The sequence below is a fragment of the Falco peregrinus genome, chromosome 1 (assembly GCF_023634155.1).
Source record: "Falco peregrinus isolate bFalPer1 chromosome 1, bFalPer1.pri, whole genome shotgun sequence".
Classification (NCBI taxonomy): domain Eukaryota; kingdom Metazoa; phylum Chordata; class Aves; order Falconiformes; family Falconidae; genus Falco; species Falco peregrinus.
Window position 1 is genome coordinate 71,119,240 of NC_073721.1, and position 16,290 is coordinate 71,135,529.

The following is a 16,290-nucleotide window of genomic DNA, read 5'->3' on the forward strand; positions in this document are numbered from 1 at the left end:
AAAAGATGCAGTAAGAACTGGGAAGGCTTTGCCATTGTAGCTGGCTGTACAACTGGTCCTAGTTAATTTCAGGGAATAAATCAAACGGCTTAATAAAGCCCACCACACAAAAATTATTTGAGTTGACCCGAGTAATTTTACTCCCCCAAAAGAAGTAGAAGTAACCCCTTTATTTTTTAAAACTAAATCTTCAGTATAATTTGAAAATATTTGAAGGTCTAATATGAAGAGGGAAGGTATCATTAATTTTTTGGGGAGAGGGAGAAAAAAGCGGGGGGGAATGGTTTTAACTATAGGAAACAAGATGGAGAATTTTATTCCTATCAAGTAATTACTACTAAACCCAAACCAAAATATCCCAGCAAATACAGAAAGAATCCACGCCAATTTTTGCTAATGGAAGCTACACACTCTCTGGCACTTCATTTCCATCCAGGTTAATTTTCATCGTTTATTATCATGATAGATACATAACACAAATAGGAACTCTGTGGACATGCAAGGTAACTATTATTTACTGTTCCAAATTCCTTAAAAACACCACTTCTAAAGAAAATTATACACATGATCTACCCCTTAGATTGCCAAAAATAGGAAAGCAGACATGTGAGACGGGAGGACTCGGGACTGATAGACTTGAGGCTTTTGGGGATGTGTCTCATTTCACAGGATAAAGATCACTCCTCCATTGCCAGACGAAGAAAGCCAACCTATGCAATTATGAGAAAGAGCTGGGATATGTTTAAGGTATTTTAAAATTAAAAAAAAAAATTAAAACTGTAAAATTTGGTCCTGCTTGGTTTTGAGAAGGGGAAAGACACTGGCAGATAAAGGGAAAGCTACAAAGTTTATAATTAAATTTCAAATTCTTGTGGCAGTTGAACTACCAAAGGGTTTATAATTTTAGAAAGAAAATTATGATGCGTTGGTAGATTAAAGATGCAGATTTTTGGACAACTTTGAAGGACGGCATGCAGTCTCAGTGGCATATGACTGCATCTTTTCCACCTAAATGATTCTATGACTAAGGATCAGAATATATTTGAATGTTGCTGAAAATGACTGAGAATTCTACACAGAGTAGCATCACTAAACCATTTCCAGATAAAACAGAAGTGGGTCAAATCATCTATTGATTCGCTGCAAGAAAATTATTAACATCTTCTCTGATCTCTGAAGTTACAGAGAAATCATCGTCACTGTGGCTAATTTTTCTGTAACGCTAGAACACTGACCAAGCTTGCCTTTCTAGGAGCCAGAGCCATCTGTCAGCAATGAGTAACAACTAATGAATCATCCAACCAAAGAGAGCGAGTAGAGCTTTCCACTGTCAGTAAACAAGGCATAGGAGGTTGTTTTGGCCCAACATCTTTTATTTCAGATCTGAAGAACTCGGTTGTGATAGTTTTGGAGTTAGTTGCTATGTACTTACTCATAAACCGTTTAGGATTGCTTCAGTCAACACACTGGCCTAACAATTAAGCAATTTCGGACTGTATTGTTTGACTGAAAAGATGAGTGCTGTACTTTTTTCAGCTCTAGTCATGGAGCTTCGTATGCATAGCAGTATTGGCTCTGTAACTGCAAGTGATAGCAGTGTTCCTATTATCTGAAGTACTGATGAGTTTTGGGAAAAAAGCTGCTATTTTACATTCCATTCAGACCTATGTAAACACCATCAAACCTAGCAAAATTTGTTTTTAACGTAGGGATGAAATATTGATTTGAATCAGATAATGTTATACTGGTGTTAAACTAGCATTTAAATCAAGTGGTCGTCTCCAGAGGTTTCTTTTCCTCATTCTAATTGTTTCTTTTTTATTATTTTTCTTCTTTAAAAGCGTCTTATTCTGAAACCCCAAAAGCACTAAACCAATCATTAATTTGCAAAATGGCCATCTAAATATTCTAAAATCTGCAACTTAAAACAAGAAAGCCAAGCGAAAGGTTATTGTTTCAAACTGAATTAATTCTTAAGTGCCAAGTATATGCAACCATTTGTAAGGTTTGTCTATACTTCCTGAAAGACAGATATACCACTTTTCCACAGCTGCAGACCAGACTGCTTCCCTTCTTCCCGAGAACAAGTGTGGCACTTGGCACTCAGCCTTGTGCTGCTTTTACTTACCTAAACGGGCAGGTAGGTCCCGGTGAGGAATCGCCAGTCCTGAGACCTGGAGGCTGGAGCTGCTGCGCTAGAGGGTGACACTGGGGCTGCCCTGCCCGCCAGCCCTGCCTGAGGCCTGCTAACAAAGGGGAGGCTCGGAGAGTTCCAAAACTCCCTGGCCCTCCATGCAGAGGCTCGGAGAGTTCCAAAACTCCCTGGCCCTCCATGCAGCCACCTAAAATATTTATTAGCAACACAAATGCTGCTGGCACTATTTTAATTAAAAGACTTGCTGAGCCAGGTATAACCTCTCCTTTAAGCGCAGGCCTTTGAGGGACCGTTGAGGATGTGAAGGGCATAGTGACTGGCTATGAACTGAATAAGCTTGCCCAAGAGCCAGCGTGCCTCTGGCGTTGTTTGCCTCCAGATGAACCATGGAGACTTCTTGTACAGCATTCCACGTTCCTGATTCCACATAGGTATTCAGGGAAAAGGGCCAGGTAACAAAAACCAGCACACCATAAATGCGGTCATGCCAGAAGGGAGGAAGGATGATGAGTATGCTGTTACAGAAAGTGGTAAATGTGAGACTTTAATGGCAACGGAGAGCTTTAGGGCTATAAATACAACAAACCCAGAAAACTAGCTTGGAGAGGAAAGAGAAGTGTGTTTGAATTGTATTTATTAATTTTTTAAAAAAACAAAATCTGAACTGACCAGTGCATGCTCACGCAACAGACCTGAAGATCCAGCTAGAAAGCTGGGCACAAATGAAACCTGTCTCCAGAGGCGGTGTAAAAGCTGCAAATCAAGTTTTTGAACACAGACACCAATTTATGGTATCTTTACAGTTCACTGAAATAGCGGATTCTGTAAGCTGTGATTTAGGAGTGCTCCTGTTTCAAATAAGCAAGGTCAAGACCAGGACAAAAAACTATTGGCAGATTTTTCAAAGTTGGTTGTCAGCTGCAAGGCTAAAGATCTTTACATAGGAGGCACAGTTTGCTTGGGGATGCATTATTCAAGCTCCTGGAACTAACTCCCACAGGAAGCAGCAAACAACGTAAATGTAATTTTCTTTTCCAAATGTGCTTTGACCTTGTTTTTACTAACAAATGTGGTTATATATATATGGAATTAGAATAAAAAAATGCATTTGGCAGAGTGAGCCCTTGCTGTGTCAGTAGTGCCACAATATACTGACTTGGCAAAATCCGAAGTTTATAGCAGTAGTCTGGAGTAGCTTACAACACTCAGCTGAGATATTAGAATAACGTTACTACCTTTTGATAACATGGTCTAGATTACACTTTTTTTTACTGTGGTACTTTTAAGGAATAGATCAACTGCATCTCTTGTATAGATGTTCTGAAAAAATCTAGCTGGGGAAAATACTGCCTTAAAGCAAAATTAACATTCAACATTGAAGAACAGTACAAAAAACTGCTGAAAAATTTACAGTAAGCTAGTAATTCTTACAATCTCAGTTTGTTAATAAACCCACAAGTGTGTTCTTTTCACCTTTTGAGTGTTAGACCTCATTTTGAAGACATAGTATTGCTTCACCAGTAGCAGTGCTGTTTCCAGAGAGAACATTTCTAGAGGCAGAGACCTACATCTATAAAGAAACTTTGTGACTTTCTCTCAGTTCCCATATGCACTCTCCAGACCTCTCGTTACTGGCGAAACTTAATTATATCATGAGATTCTTTAAACTACTAAACCGCCCCTACCTAATGCAACTGTTAAAAACTCTATTTAAAATATGTGCCTGTAAAACAGTTCAGAGCTGTTCTGTCGAGTATGACTTGGTTTCTTCCCAAACATAACAGTCAAAGCAGTTACAATAAAATGTGCAGAAGAAAATTATTAAAGATTTCAGTTTTACAGTTTGAAACTGTGACTGTGTAGACAAGCCATTTTCTCTTAAGAGAAAAGCAAAGTTACTGCATCAGAAACTTGTATGGAAGGTATCTTCAAGTACATCTTTGGACCATCAAGCAAAGACTGCACAAATCTAAGTACGACGACTTCGGTAAAACAAAAGGGTAAGAACCAGAAGTAGCAGTTCTCTTGCACTAAGGCTGTTTGTCTGTCGTCCTAAAAGGCAGTTTTGTTCTTTTCAATTTTGCCAAATAAAGATAGTCTGGCTTTCAAGAAGAACACATCTCCTGAAGACAGACTTGACCTTTTCTTCAAGCTATTGCTTTGTTAACTGTAACAGAAACTATATACAAGAACTTGAAAATGCTATGCTTTTCAGCCAGCACTGTCATGTAACTTCGCTAATATTGCATTTAATGATGTGAAACTGACCCCCACCAAAAATATAGTAGGTTTTAAGGTTTATTTCCGAAATGTTGATATACACCATATTAATTACAGATCTTTTTTCTTAAAAGTTATTGTATTAATGAAATGGGTTTAAGTTTTAACATAATGACAAAATTATAGATAATGAAGATATCTGAAAGTCGTAGCAATTCTCTGTTGTCAGGCTGCCATCCGGGTAATGGTGTTTCAGTCTCATTTCTGGCCAAGTTGGGACAGCTAAAGATGAAGAGACAGAAAACCATTAGGTTGCTAATCTTATTCTTTCAGTCAAACTAATAGCTAGTTCACACAGTAAATATTTCTGTCCTATAAGCTTTGTTTGTCTCTTACAACTAAAAATGTGCTGGTAATGGAACATTTAATCCCTGCCCTCACAGGAGAGGATCGGAGCTTCACATCTTCAGATCTGAATAAATCCAGAGGTAAAGGTACAGCATCTGCAGTCAAGTCAACAAAACAGTGCCTTAAGCTGACTGAGGAGTTATATGCTGGTAAGTACCATTTGTCTCCTTCAAGTGCAGCAAAAATTAATTTAGTTCTTTAAAATGTAGTTTTAAATAACAATTTATTCTCATCTTGGTAGGAAGCAATACCATAGGTGGTGAGAGCTACTGAAGGGCTGCTATTTGCTGACCACTGTGAATAATTTTTATTTTGCATTTGTATTGGAATGAGGCATAGAGAAATAATGGCGATTATAATGTTTTTTAGTGCAGTTAAAGACTGATTTTTAGTATAGGTATGGACTATGTCAAGCTCCCACTAGGCCAGCGTTTATAAATAGCAGAATTTAGGACAAAGATTAAAAGATCACAGTTGGAACAGCTGTTTTTAACTTGTAAAAAGTTGCTAGAATAGCCTGGAAAGACATGCTATTTGTGAAAGTATCAAGAACTGGGTCATTTTTTTTCATTAGGATTTATGGTAAGGCAATTATTATGAACTTGTTCACCTGTATTACCTGTGAACTCACATTGGCAATACAGGTCTTCAAAAGTTGATTAAAAATAATGACTCCTAACCTCCATTTCAATCAAGTGAAAACAGACAACAGGAATATGTATTAATCTTTCACAAATTAAGCTTGTTTTTTTTGTAAAAATCCATGGGGAGATGTAAATAAGTCAACACACAGTTACAGCAGTAATAAATATTAGTCTATCAAAAGTACCTACCTGTTTTATAAACTGTGTAGCATTAAAAAGTTCACTGCAGCCATACAGGACATGTTTGCCTTGTTTACCCTAAGAAAAGAAAAGACAGGAAGAAATCAGGTGTTTAACAGAGTAGCAGAAATGGCTTAAACTAATTGTATACCACAAAAAAAAACCAAAACCAAAACTTGATGATGTTGAAGTCTTGCACTTTCAGCTGGAAAAAGAACAGTTGTTCCACTATAGGGAAAAACCCTGTGATTAAACTGAAGTGGAAAAGAGACCAGAGGCAGAAGGAAAGTGGAGAAAATGGGGCATTTTACACATTTATACGCATTAGAATGCTTCGTTCTCTGAGGTACCTATACTTGAGCAAAACCTACCCCTGAAAACAACTCACCCCTGCGCTAAGAACAGTAACAACGTATTTACTGTTTCTTTTATGTTTGAGCCCAAAAACTTCAAGCTGTAATTCATTTCCATATGATAATGTTAAAACCAGCCCTCTTTTTGTAAGGGGATTCTGAAATACAACATTATATTTGATTTTAATTGGATGCATAATAAACCCAGTTTCTAGTTTAACAGTATTCACTTGATAGTAAGGCTACCAAAGTGCTATGTTAGCATTTTGGAAATGAAAACTGGTTTAAGTAATACATAGTTTGAGATTAAGTTTATTTCCAGTGCTGGGCTAATAATCCTATGGCTCTTCAAAGTTCAAGCACAGGCTTGAGAAATCTGTTTCACTGTTAAAATTATTTTGCGTTTGCCTGTAATTAGTTAGGTAAAACTTACTTATTAAAGAGAAAAATAGGAACATAAGCCTTGTCAGAATGATCTTGTTTCATATATATTACCAATTGTGTGCTGTTTCAGCAGAAGGTAACAGAAGCAGATTCGAACAGTCTCTAGCTGGTGGTTACACGCTAAGCAGAGAGATGGTAATCCTGGTTCAAGTCCTCATCTGTACTGATTTTGAGTGGTTTGTGGTAATAAGCTGTTGTCACTGAGCAGGAACTTAAGCTTGCATCTTCCCACATTTCAAGCCAGGTTTTTTTAATCTTGATGCCTGAATAGGTTTGGGTTTGATTTGCTTTTGACAAATTGCACTTTCACAAATACAACTGGATAGCATTTGTTTCTGTCTACTACCAAAATAAATAATTTAAACTATACAAATAATTGTGAAATGGGACTGCTGCCTTCCAGGCAGCTCTAAAACACATTAATGTACACTTCTGTCATATATACACTTCTAAGAGTATGATTTTTAAAACATGTATGCTTTTATTTAAAGAGCTCTTTGAATGGAATAAATAATTAACTATCTCCAGATAATTATTGGAGCCAAGATGAAACTGCATAATATCTAAAAAAATTTAAAAAATAATCTCAGTACCCTTCAAAGTCCAGTATGTTTTCACGACTGAAAAACTATGCTGGATTTAAATTTCTTGTGATAAATGATAATGTATGTCACAGGTAGACTGGAACAGATTACCAAGCAGTACCTTCCTAACCATCTACAAAAGGAAATTAAAGGACATGCTCAGTTCTTTTGTACAAGCAGTGTGCTAGTCTCCACTTGGAGGCTCCCAATAGCTTGCAGTTTTGATGACACGTTTTCAGCATGTTGAACTGAGGCTTGGCCAATATATTTATCTTAAGGCATAATCTGCCTCACTAACATTATAAATATTTGCTTTTTGACAATGTGAGATAGTCCATTCTAGCACAGAACTGCAAATAATTGGACTTGAGGGTTCCTCTTAATTCTCCTATAAAAAAATCCCAGAATATCAAAAGCTGCATGAACATCACTTCCTGTTTTAGAAAGCCTTAAAATACTTTCTCTGTGCTTTCAGAGGCAAACTGGCAAAACAGATAGTGCTTAGAAAAATAAAGCAGTGAATAAAATCTTTGTGGTATCTGCTTGCAAGAACAGAGCTGTTGATTTTTCTCTCATTTTTATTCTGGAGAAAGACTGCTTGAATATTAGAATAATTAATATGCTACATCTGTTGAAACAACAGATGCTGGAAGTGTACCACAGGGAAAAATAAAATTTACTGGATAAGCCTGGAAGAGTCACCTGGGAGAGGCAGACAAGTCTTCAGAGGGCAGGAGGTGGAATTAGGGTTTTCATTAACCTTTCTTGGTTTTTCAAGAGCAAATAGCTAAGTGGCATAAAGGTGAGGGAATCTTCCCTCTTGGGAGGTCATATTCCGCTGACCAAGCGCACAGGCTGGAGAAACTCAGAGCAGCCTTCAGCTGTGACAACTGATGAAGAAGAAACCTCTGTCCATGGCTTCCAGAAGAAGAAAAACTACATCCAACTTCTGACTCTCTGTAAGGTTTCATGTTACCATTCCTGTATTTTTCAGTTCCTTCTGTCCTCTCCATTTTTTTACCAAATGACCTCCTGTTTGCCCTCTTATTCCTCAGAAACTTCAGCTTCCTGCCACTCTGTGTGAAGTGCCGAGCGTTTAACTTGTCGTCATACAAATGTGCTGTATATACACACTATACATGGATGCATACACAGCAAACACTTGTCAGTATGCAGCTGTGTATCAGAGAAGTGCATTGGCCTCTAGGGGATTCCAGAGTTTTATTTTAGTAGGAAGTAACAAATATGTATCACAAACACACATGTTGCTGGGCATCTTTTGAATTGATAGGGCACCTGGAGTGGCTTTGGGTAAGCTAAGGAGCAAGCCAAAGGTTTGACAATGTACTCTGCTACAGGCAGATGCCCCACTGAATGCTATAATTGGCTATCAATAATAGTGATTAAGTGCTAAGCTGAGCCTAAATGATTACTCTAACTTAAATTCCTCTTCCTTTCTTTTCCCCTATCCAGATCAGCTGCGTTCGAAAATGGCTGCCAGTTAGAGGGGAAAACAACTCGGCACACACTTTCTGGCTTTATGTTCTTCAAGATTTACCTGGGCATAACACTTTCATGTGCTAGTTCTGTGGAAGAAGTGTTTTTTCCGTTACTAATGCTCCCTATTTATTCTTTTGTGTGGAAAACCTCAATCTAGTCCGCCACAGGACAGGTGATCGTACCGTGAACAAGGTTAAGATCAGGCAGGAAGAATGGTATGCTGCTGCTCTTAAATTTCAAAGTGAGTAATAAATTATCAAGATTCCTTTTGTATTTTTTGTTCCTGGAAATTGCTTGAATCTCAGCCCTGCTCCCCAAGAACTGTAATGATGTAGTTACTTTTCTCCATCCACTAATTTTTGGTATACCTGTGTTCTGCTAGGCTGGCCAGCTGGAACCAGAGAAATTAAATCTGTTATACCAGCATTACAGAGTCAGTTATGTATTTCCTTCTTTGTGCATACGACACCTCTTATGATTTCTACACAGATTCAAATGATGCAGCATATCAAGAATGAGCTTCCTTTAACTCGTGAGTGAAAACTTCTAAATGTGGGTAAATAATAAATTCTTAGATATTGATGCCAATCTGATCTTTGCTCTGACAGGTAGCATAGCATTTGCATTATGTTGGCTTCTGAAATGACAGACGTTACGCTCAAGTAAGATTGTTGTAAATTAAGATACTGTTATCTGTAGATCTTGTTTTGAACTGACTTCATATTGCTAAGTTGCAGATGAAAAAGTGTTGTAGTATCTCTTTCGTGACGCTTAGGAACTAGAGAATCCTGAGCAGCTCCTTACTTTCAAGGCTATGGTACTGTGGCTGCTTTACTTAACTATGAAATGGAACTAGCAAATGAACACTAGGACAGGACTCCAAAACAGTATGGCCAGCCAAACAGTGTTTGAGGTATCAGTACAGAAGACAGGTTAATTCAGTTAGCTATATCTGCTGACAGTTCTCAACCATGTTAGTGTGTATGAAGATAAATAAACTGCATTCTGCGTTATTTACTCAATTCGAAAGTGCAACATGGGCAAAAATAGCAGAAACAGTAACGCTGTTGGTCTGACTTAATAATCCACATTTTCTACAGATTTCTTACACACTTTTTTTCCCCAGACTCTGTATATAGTAAGGATGTTAAGGCTAATTTCGTAGACTGAATCTTCTAAATACTAAATGTTACAGAAAACCTGCTAAAACTGGTTTCTATCAGTCAGTTATAAACTACAACCAACAGGACTGCACGTACCTTCACGTAGTCAATAAGATTTTGATATTCAATATAGTTGCCTCCTCCAACCACAAACACTATTGCCTGAAAGGCAACACACACATAATCAGGGTATGCATTCAAATTCTTAACATTTCAGTAGTAATATATATACCAAATCATTAAATATACAGGAAAAATCATCCTAATCACACTGCAGTCTAGTAAAAACTGGACAGAACCACTAGCTTCCTACCTGAACCTGAAAGAAGATGACAGAAGAGTTTTAGTAGGATTCAGAAGAGCAAGCTGAGAGCTTTTAACATGTCCCTATCTTCTACTAAGAAATATTTGAAACATACGCAGTTTCAACACGTTCAACTTTTTTGTGCACAGATGTCTCCAGTGGCCATAGGAACAGTTAAAATATTTCTGCGGATGCTTAAGAATTAATTTGGGACACAAATAAAATACTTCTGTTATAATCAATAATATTTCAGATAAAGGCCTTCAGTATTTCTTGGGCTATGTTTAACAGAGAATAATTAATGAATAGAAAAAGGAGACTTAATAGTTGTATTTTTTTTTTTTAACATTCACTATCCAAAATTGTTTGACTACCCTGTATGAATTCTATATAGATTTATATATTATATCTATTTATATTTATAGATTGATGTTACTACTGACATTTTTACTATGACCACGTGCTGGCCAAATATATGACACCATGTGCTATTTCTTTTGTTCAGGAGGTTAATTAGGACATTTCACAAGAAATCAGAGACACTTGTATATTGCCATGTCAAAGATTTTGCTTACAGAACTTGGTAGAAAGATCAGGTAAGTAACAGACTTTTACTATTTGCAAATATTTATGTTGAAAAATACTGGAAGTTACTGGCATTTGTATAAAAAGAGACTCTTTAAAATACTGTCACTTATATCAGTGGTCAACACTGCTGTTTAAGGCCAGAGGGAAGATTAAATCTAGAAAGTATTCTGAAGATCTGGTATGAAAATGGATATTCAGCAAATTAAACCCCCCAATTATGATACTAGTAAATCCCCGCATATACCTCTAGAAGAATTTTCTGGATTTTTTTTCTCCAGTATTAGTCAATGCTTACATAGTCTTTTGAAGATAAAGAGTTCTTCAGAATAAGAGCTAATTATAATTAATACTAGAAATAATTAGTCCAAGTGGTTTTTGCAAACAAGACCTCCGTTTTCTTAATCACTGTCATCAAAAATGACTGGTACTTCAGGATTTTATTTTTTTAACTCATGAACATAGGAAAATTATTTCTACATGACTTACCTCCTGGAATGGATTTTTGTTTCTTGGAACTGAGCTATAAAAAGAAACACAAACAAATTACAACTTAAATTTGATTAGACATTAATATAAATATGCAAAGTAAGTATCATGTACACATCATGTTTATGGAATACTAGACAAAGATATAAAATAGAACAATAATTGCTTTTCTGCATTCATTCTCCAAGTATTTTATTTGAATTATTTGTTATGGAAAACTACGTTTGAAATTCTACAGGACTGAATACATGAGTAGATAGGAGTTTTACTGCCTCAGTTTTAAGGTGGCTGTTTGAATCATAAGCTTTATGACAATGCTCTAACTATAGCGTTGCTAGCTAGGAACAAATACAGTGAGTAAAAAATTTCATCAGCACAGTTCATGACACTTGGTAACACAGCCTATTGGAATCTTAACTAGGTAAGCCAGCCAGTTTGCAGTACACACTGATGCTTCAAAATCTCAAACGCTACTACAGGCAGCAGGTATGCTGTGACATCTGACAGCAGAACGCAAGAACATTAGGATTAAAATGATCTAAGGAGGAAGAGGTAAGTTACACTTTGGGTGGTGCAGACTCTTCCTCTCCATCCGAATACACAGTCCTAGGCACAGGGAGGTAGCAGGGAGAGGGGGAGAACCCTCTTTTTCTGCATCACCTCGCACCTTCAGGAGAAAGGGAAGAAGCAAAGAGAAAGCTCTGAAGGGTCCCTCTGCTTCCCTGCCCTTTGCTCACACACCACCGCTGCCTTACTGCCCTGTGCTGGCCTGCAGCCCCTGGCAGTCAAATACATCTTACGTTCTAACACAGAGTAAAAGCACTGCCTTTTTCCTTTCAACTTATTTCAAGTTTTCTCTGAGCGACTGACAACAACAACTGACTCAACACAGGTTCCAGTGTATCAGAAAATCTGATTTTAGGAGGGAATGGCTATCTCTAATATGTTGCTCTGATCTGTCACGAATACTACAGGTACCCCAGAAGCAGAACAGTTAGCCCATCTCTCTTGTTGTTCGAGTATGGTAAGACGAATCTACATACATTTTGTGTCAGAGGGGAAGGCCTGGTTATACTTGATGTGGGCTTTACACAGGACACAAAGATACTGTTTTGCTAAAACTGAATTACAGTAATGCAGTTCCTACTCTATTTAAAAAATAATAGGTAGAAATGCCAGTATTTCTTAAAACCGAAGTAGGTTAGAAAAAGCATTGGTCACTTTTTAACACCATTCCATTGATTATACTACTAGATATTGTTATTTTAAACTAGTAATATTTTGTCAAGCCAGCTAACCTATATTTTATTATCAGCTATATAAATATTTTAAGGTGGAATTAGACAAACTGCTATATGGCTATACTAGAGTTTTGTTGTCATGCTCAAGTATGATTTAAATAATGTAATTTGAGTTTATGTAGAAAACCCAAACAAACCGCCAGCAGAAATTAAAGGTTTTTTCACTATGATGACTTCTATAGCTACACAGAATGGCACATTCCTGAACTGCTATAAATGTATATCTTTATATTGTTAAAGCAACATAACAACTCCACAGAGTGGGTAAAAATGCACATTTACATGAGGAAAGCCCTTTGGCTTTAATAAAACAAATCGTTGCACTTTTGCACAAAATCCTCCAAAAATGCTATAAAAGCTTAACAAAACAGTGAAAGCTGCAATTAAAATGAAAAATCAAATACTGGCACTTTTCTTTGATGCTTTCAAAATCCGCTTATCTTTGAAATTATGTAGTCTTTAACAGTACTTTTCAGTAAAACATATATGATTATCTGAAATTTGTTTCCTATTACTATTTATGCTATCAGAAATAACTTCCCATGTTTCAATAGAGGAAGTGGGTACAGATTTTAATGCCAATAACTAAACCCAAATCTGGCCCTACTTTATCCATATTCTCCTGTAATAAACCCCTGCAATTAAATGAGTTGATTGTTTTCCCACAGGTTCAATGAAAATTATTTTTAGAAGGTATGTTAAATTTACGTATGTTCTCCGTTTCTAGCAGCCACAGTTATTGGTCAAAGATATAAAGCAAACCACATAAATCTATAAACTTCCAAGTGTAATTCTTCTTCCTCTCTTTTACTAGCAAAATAAACCATATCTAACTCCCCCTTCACATGCACATGAATACGAAATATAAAATATTTCAGTATATATTATATATAAAAATATAAAACCTACCTAATACAAAAGCAAATGCAGTCAGTTTTTAATAATTTTTAAGAAGTTTTCAACAAATTACTAAAGAAGGGTTGTAGTAAAATTTTAACTCTTTCAAAAATGATAAATTAAAAAGTCGTTGGACAGTGCACCAAAATTTCTTTAACAGTGAAAAATCAGAAAGCTTAAAAGAAATTAAGAAGTAAAAATATAAAGAGGTCTAACATTTATTATTGCTAAGTAAGAGTACACATTCCTGTGCGTGAACTGATGTACATGTTAGCAGTGTGTTCAGTCACTGGAACAAAAGATTTCTTTTGCAGAGTAACAAAAACTTATCTGGTTGATCCAAGTTCCTGTTGTGAATTCCTTCAACACCAACTGTCCTGACTTAGAATTAATGATTAAAATTAATTACTTGTAGTCAGCAAGATTTTTGTTAAGTCTTTTCGCAGGGTAGAAGGAAAACTCATAGTAAACTCACCTGTCACTGCCTCGTAGCATCTTGGGGTCAAAATACCGGTAGTCATCTGTCTCCTATTAAAAAGTATGTTTTTATCTTAAAATACTGGAATTTCTGCTTGTACCTATTACATTAAACATCATTCAAACTAATGCCATTTCCCGTTCAGCAGTCACATCTTTCAAAATTAATTGTGATGTCCACTAATACTTATAGTATTTGTACATAACTGAGCTAGTACAGAATAAACAACAGTGAGAGAGCTATGAAGGGTCCTGTTGAGCTTTTTCGTTCTGGTTCATCTAAAATCGACTTACACATTCCAAAAAATACATTGGTTGCATAATAAATCCCAACAGAAAGGCAGTATGCAGAAAGAAAAATTAAGGTGTTACCAGCTTTAGAAGAATATCACATGGTTAGTTATAAATACTAAATTTTTCCAGGTTACAGCGTTCTACTATTGATTTGATGTTATAAAACAAAACGCTTCTATGGCAATAAATGCCAAATACAAGACAGATCAAAATCTGCTACTGTTACATAACTTACCCTTTTCATTTCATGATTTATGACTACTATTAAACCAAAATTAAGCTCCTGAAGAAGAAATGAGTTCCACAAGAATTTGAAAAGTCTGACTGAACGATAAAAAAAAAAATAAAATTCTTCATACAAAACACTGAGGCATTTCCAATATTTTTATTGGCAACAATAAGGATTTTTGCCAATTATTACAGATGAAAAACAAAACTTCTAAGTAACTCATTCTGACAGCTACTTGGCTTCCTTCTGTTTCTATTCTGCATTTTCATCCAGGTACTGTGAAGTTTAGTTTGTGGATAAACTGCATGCAGGCTACAGTTGATTTCATCTGGGTGCTTACATGCAAGAGCTCTGTGTTTTGATGATTCTGTAGAGCAGAAATAATTCTTCTTGAGTAGTAGACAGATTATCTGGAGAATTTATTAGAGCTTACAAAGCTTAACTATCTCTAATACTACAAAATATTTACTAGACGTGGTGGTTACACACACACAAAATAAACCTATTTGCTATTAAGGAGTTTTATGTAATTACATAAAATAAGTCTCTTATACTCAAGTTTGGCTCTTTAAAAAATTTAATTTAGATCTGATTTCACCTTGAACCTCTGTAAAATGCTTTTATATGCTCCAGCAGGAATTTCAACTGCATTTGTAAAGCCTGCCAGCATTCATGATTTTGGCACTCTCGTACATAAGGTGGTAGAGCGACTTTGAAGTAATGAGAGAACTGGGAATGGACTGATCTTGCTAGAATAAAACTGAGAGGTATTTGAGAACCTTTTAACTCTGATAAAGAGCTGCAGCTTCCCTACTTGTTAGAATGAATTACAGATTAATGCCAGAACTAAAATCACAGTTTTTACCCCAATATTACAAACATTTCCTCTTGAATGTATTACTGCTGTGTTTTTTCGCTGTGGGCTTGTGTAAGTAGACACACAAAAGGAGGTAAAGTAATAGAAATTTGATAAGCCAGGGGTGTTTTTTGTTGTTGTTTAAATATACTATTCCTGCTAGAATCAGGTCTCCGAGTGCAGGGAAAGAAACCCTACTAGATTTTATTTGCGTTAAGAAATAGGTAGTCTGCCAATAAAAGCAACTGTATAGCAGTTTCCTTACACACAACTGAATTTGTGACTTCCTGAAGCAATTCAAGAATAAAATTCATACTTTTGCAAGTATAAACTTAATTTTTAAGACCTCAATTTAAAATGAAAAAAGACCCATGGAAATATCCTTGATTTTGGGTCTGTATTTGTTTTTCTGCAGAAGCTAACATAACTGGTTTGGATTAAGGAAATACCCCATTTTCAGAATTTTTCATTGTAATGCATGAAAGGTTATAATACAATACATCCTAGGCCTGCAAGATACCATATTCACTGAAAAGGGTGATATTAACAGAAATATATTTCCATTCATATAGATCACAAATACAATTTATCTACCTCTTAAGCCAATACAAATGTACATACTGTATTTTGGAACTTTGCCATAAAAATATTAAAGGTTTACTTATCAAAGATTGTCCTTACTCAAGGTTCAAACCATTTTGAGGAAGATATTTAAACTCCAAAACTCTATAAAAACTGGTGGTCAGTTTCGTATCTATGGGTTAAAATTTGTGTGTACTTGACAGTATGATTTTTTTGTGTGTGTTAGGAACGTTTAAGGTTTTAATCAATCTCTATTTAGCAATACCAAAATAAAGCAACTATGTTATTAGATTTATGAACAGAACATTTCCTTACAAAAACATTATCCAAAAGCAATTGCTTAAAACCCTGCTTCGACCAATAAATGTTACTATTAAAAATACCCCAAGTAGTGGATTTCTTTAAAGCCATCAATGAATGTTTCTGAATAAGTATTTCAAGAAAAAGTGTAACTATAGTTAAAACAATCTAGACAAATTTTTAAAATTACAGGATAGTATTTATGACCGTAAGAACTGTCCCATCTGTTCCTGCTTCTGAAAAACTTGGAAAGCACAGGTATGGACTCCTTTGTCCTCCCTGGTAGCTGTCCTTGTGACACACAAGAAGCATCAGGGACAAGTAA

General features: G+C 36.0%; 1 protein-coding gene and 2 long non-coding RNA genes across 8 annotated transcripts in view; 2 read left to right on the forward strand and 1 right to left on the reverse strand.

Annotated features, from left to right (window-relative positions):
• The window catches only part of LOC114013071 (uncharacterized), a 45,641-nt gene extending 34,120 nt beyond the window's left edge, over nt 1-11,521 (forward strand). Inside the window, exons 5-9 of one of the 5 annotated variants that reach the window (XR_008745470.1) lie at nt 4,819-4,932; nt 7,767-8,299; nt 8,462-9,020; nt 10,461-10,551; nt 11,451-11,521. This is a non-coding gene — a long non-coding RNA (uncharacterized LOC114013071). Of the gene's footprint in view, nt 1-4,818; nt 4,933-7,766; nt 8,300-8,461; nt 9,041-10,460; nt 11,021-11,450 lie in introns of those variants that run through there. The other 4 variants (XR_008745472.1, XR_008745471.1, XR_008745473.1 and 1 more) reach the window with 4 other exon arrangements.
• SCFD1 (sec1 family domain containing 1) overlaps nt 4,438-16,290 on the reverse strand; it is a 54,880-nt gene continuing 43,027 nt past the window's right edge. For both annotated transcript variants that reach the window (XM_055793864.1, XM_055793863.1), the window contains 5 exons: nt 13,703-13,755; nt 11,030-11,063; nt 9,748-9,813; nt 5,617-5,685; nt 4,438-4,657 (listed from right to left, as the gene is read on the reverse strand). In XM_055793864.1, the coding sequence (XP_055649839.1) occupies nt 4,634-4,657; nt 5,617-5,685; nt 9,748-9,813; nt 11,030-11,063; nt 13,703-13,755 (246 nt within the window). In that variant the 3' untranslated portion in view covers nt 4,438-4,633. The remainder of the gene's footprint in view (nt 4,658-5,616; nt 5,686-9,747; nt 9,814-11,029; nt 11,064-13,702; nt 13,756-16,290) is intronic.
• LOC129783681 (uncharacterized) lies at nt 11,543-16,047 on the forward strand. Its single transcript, XR_008745475.1, has 2 exons — nt 11,543-11,581; nt 14,864-16,047. It is a non-coding gene; the product is annotated as an uncharacterized LOC129783681 (long non-coding RNA).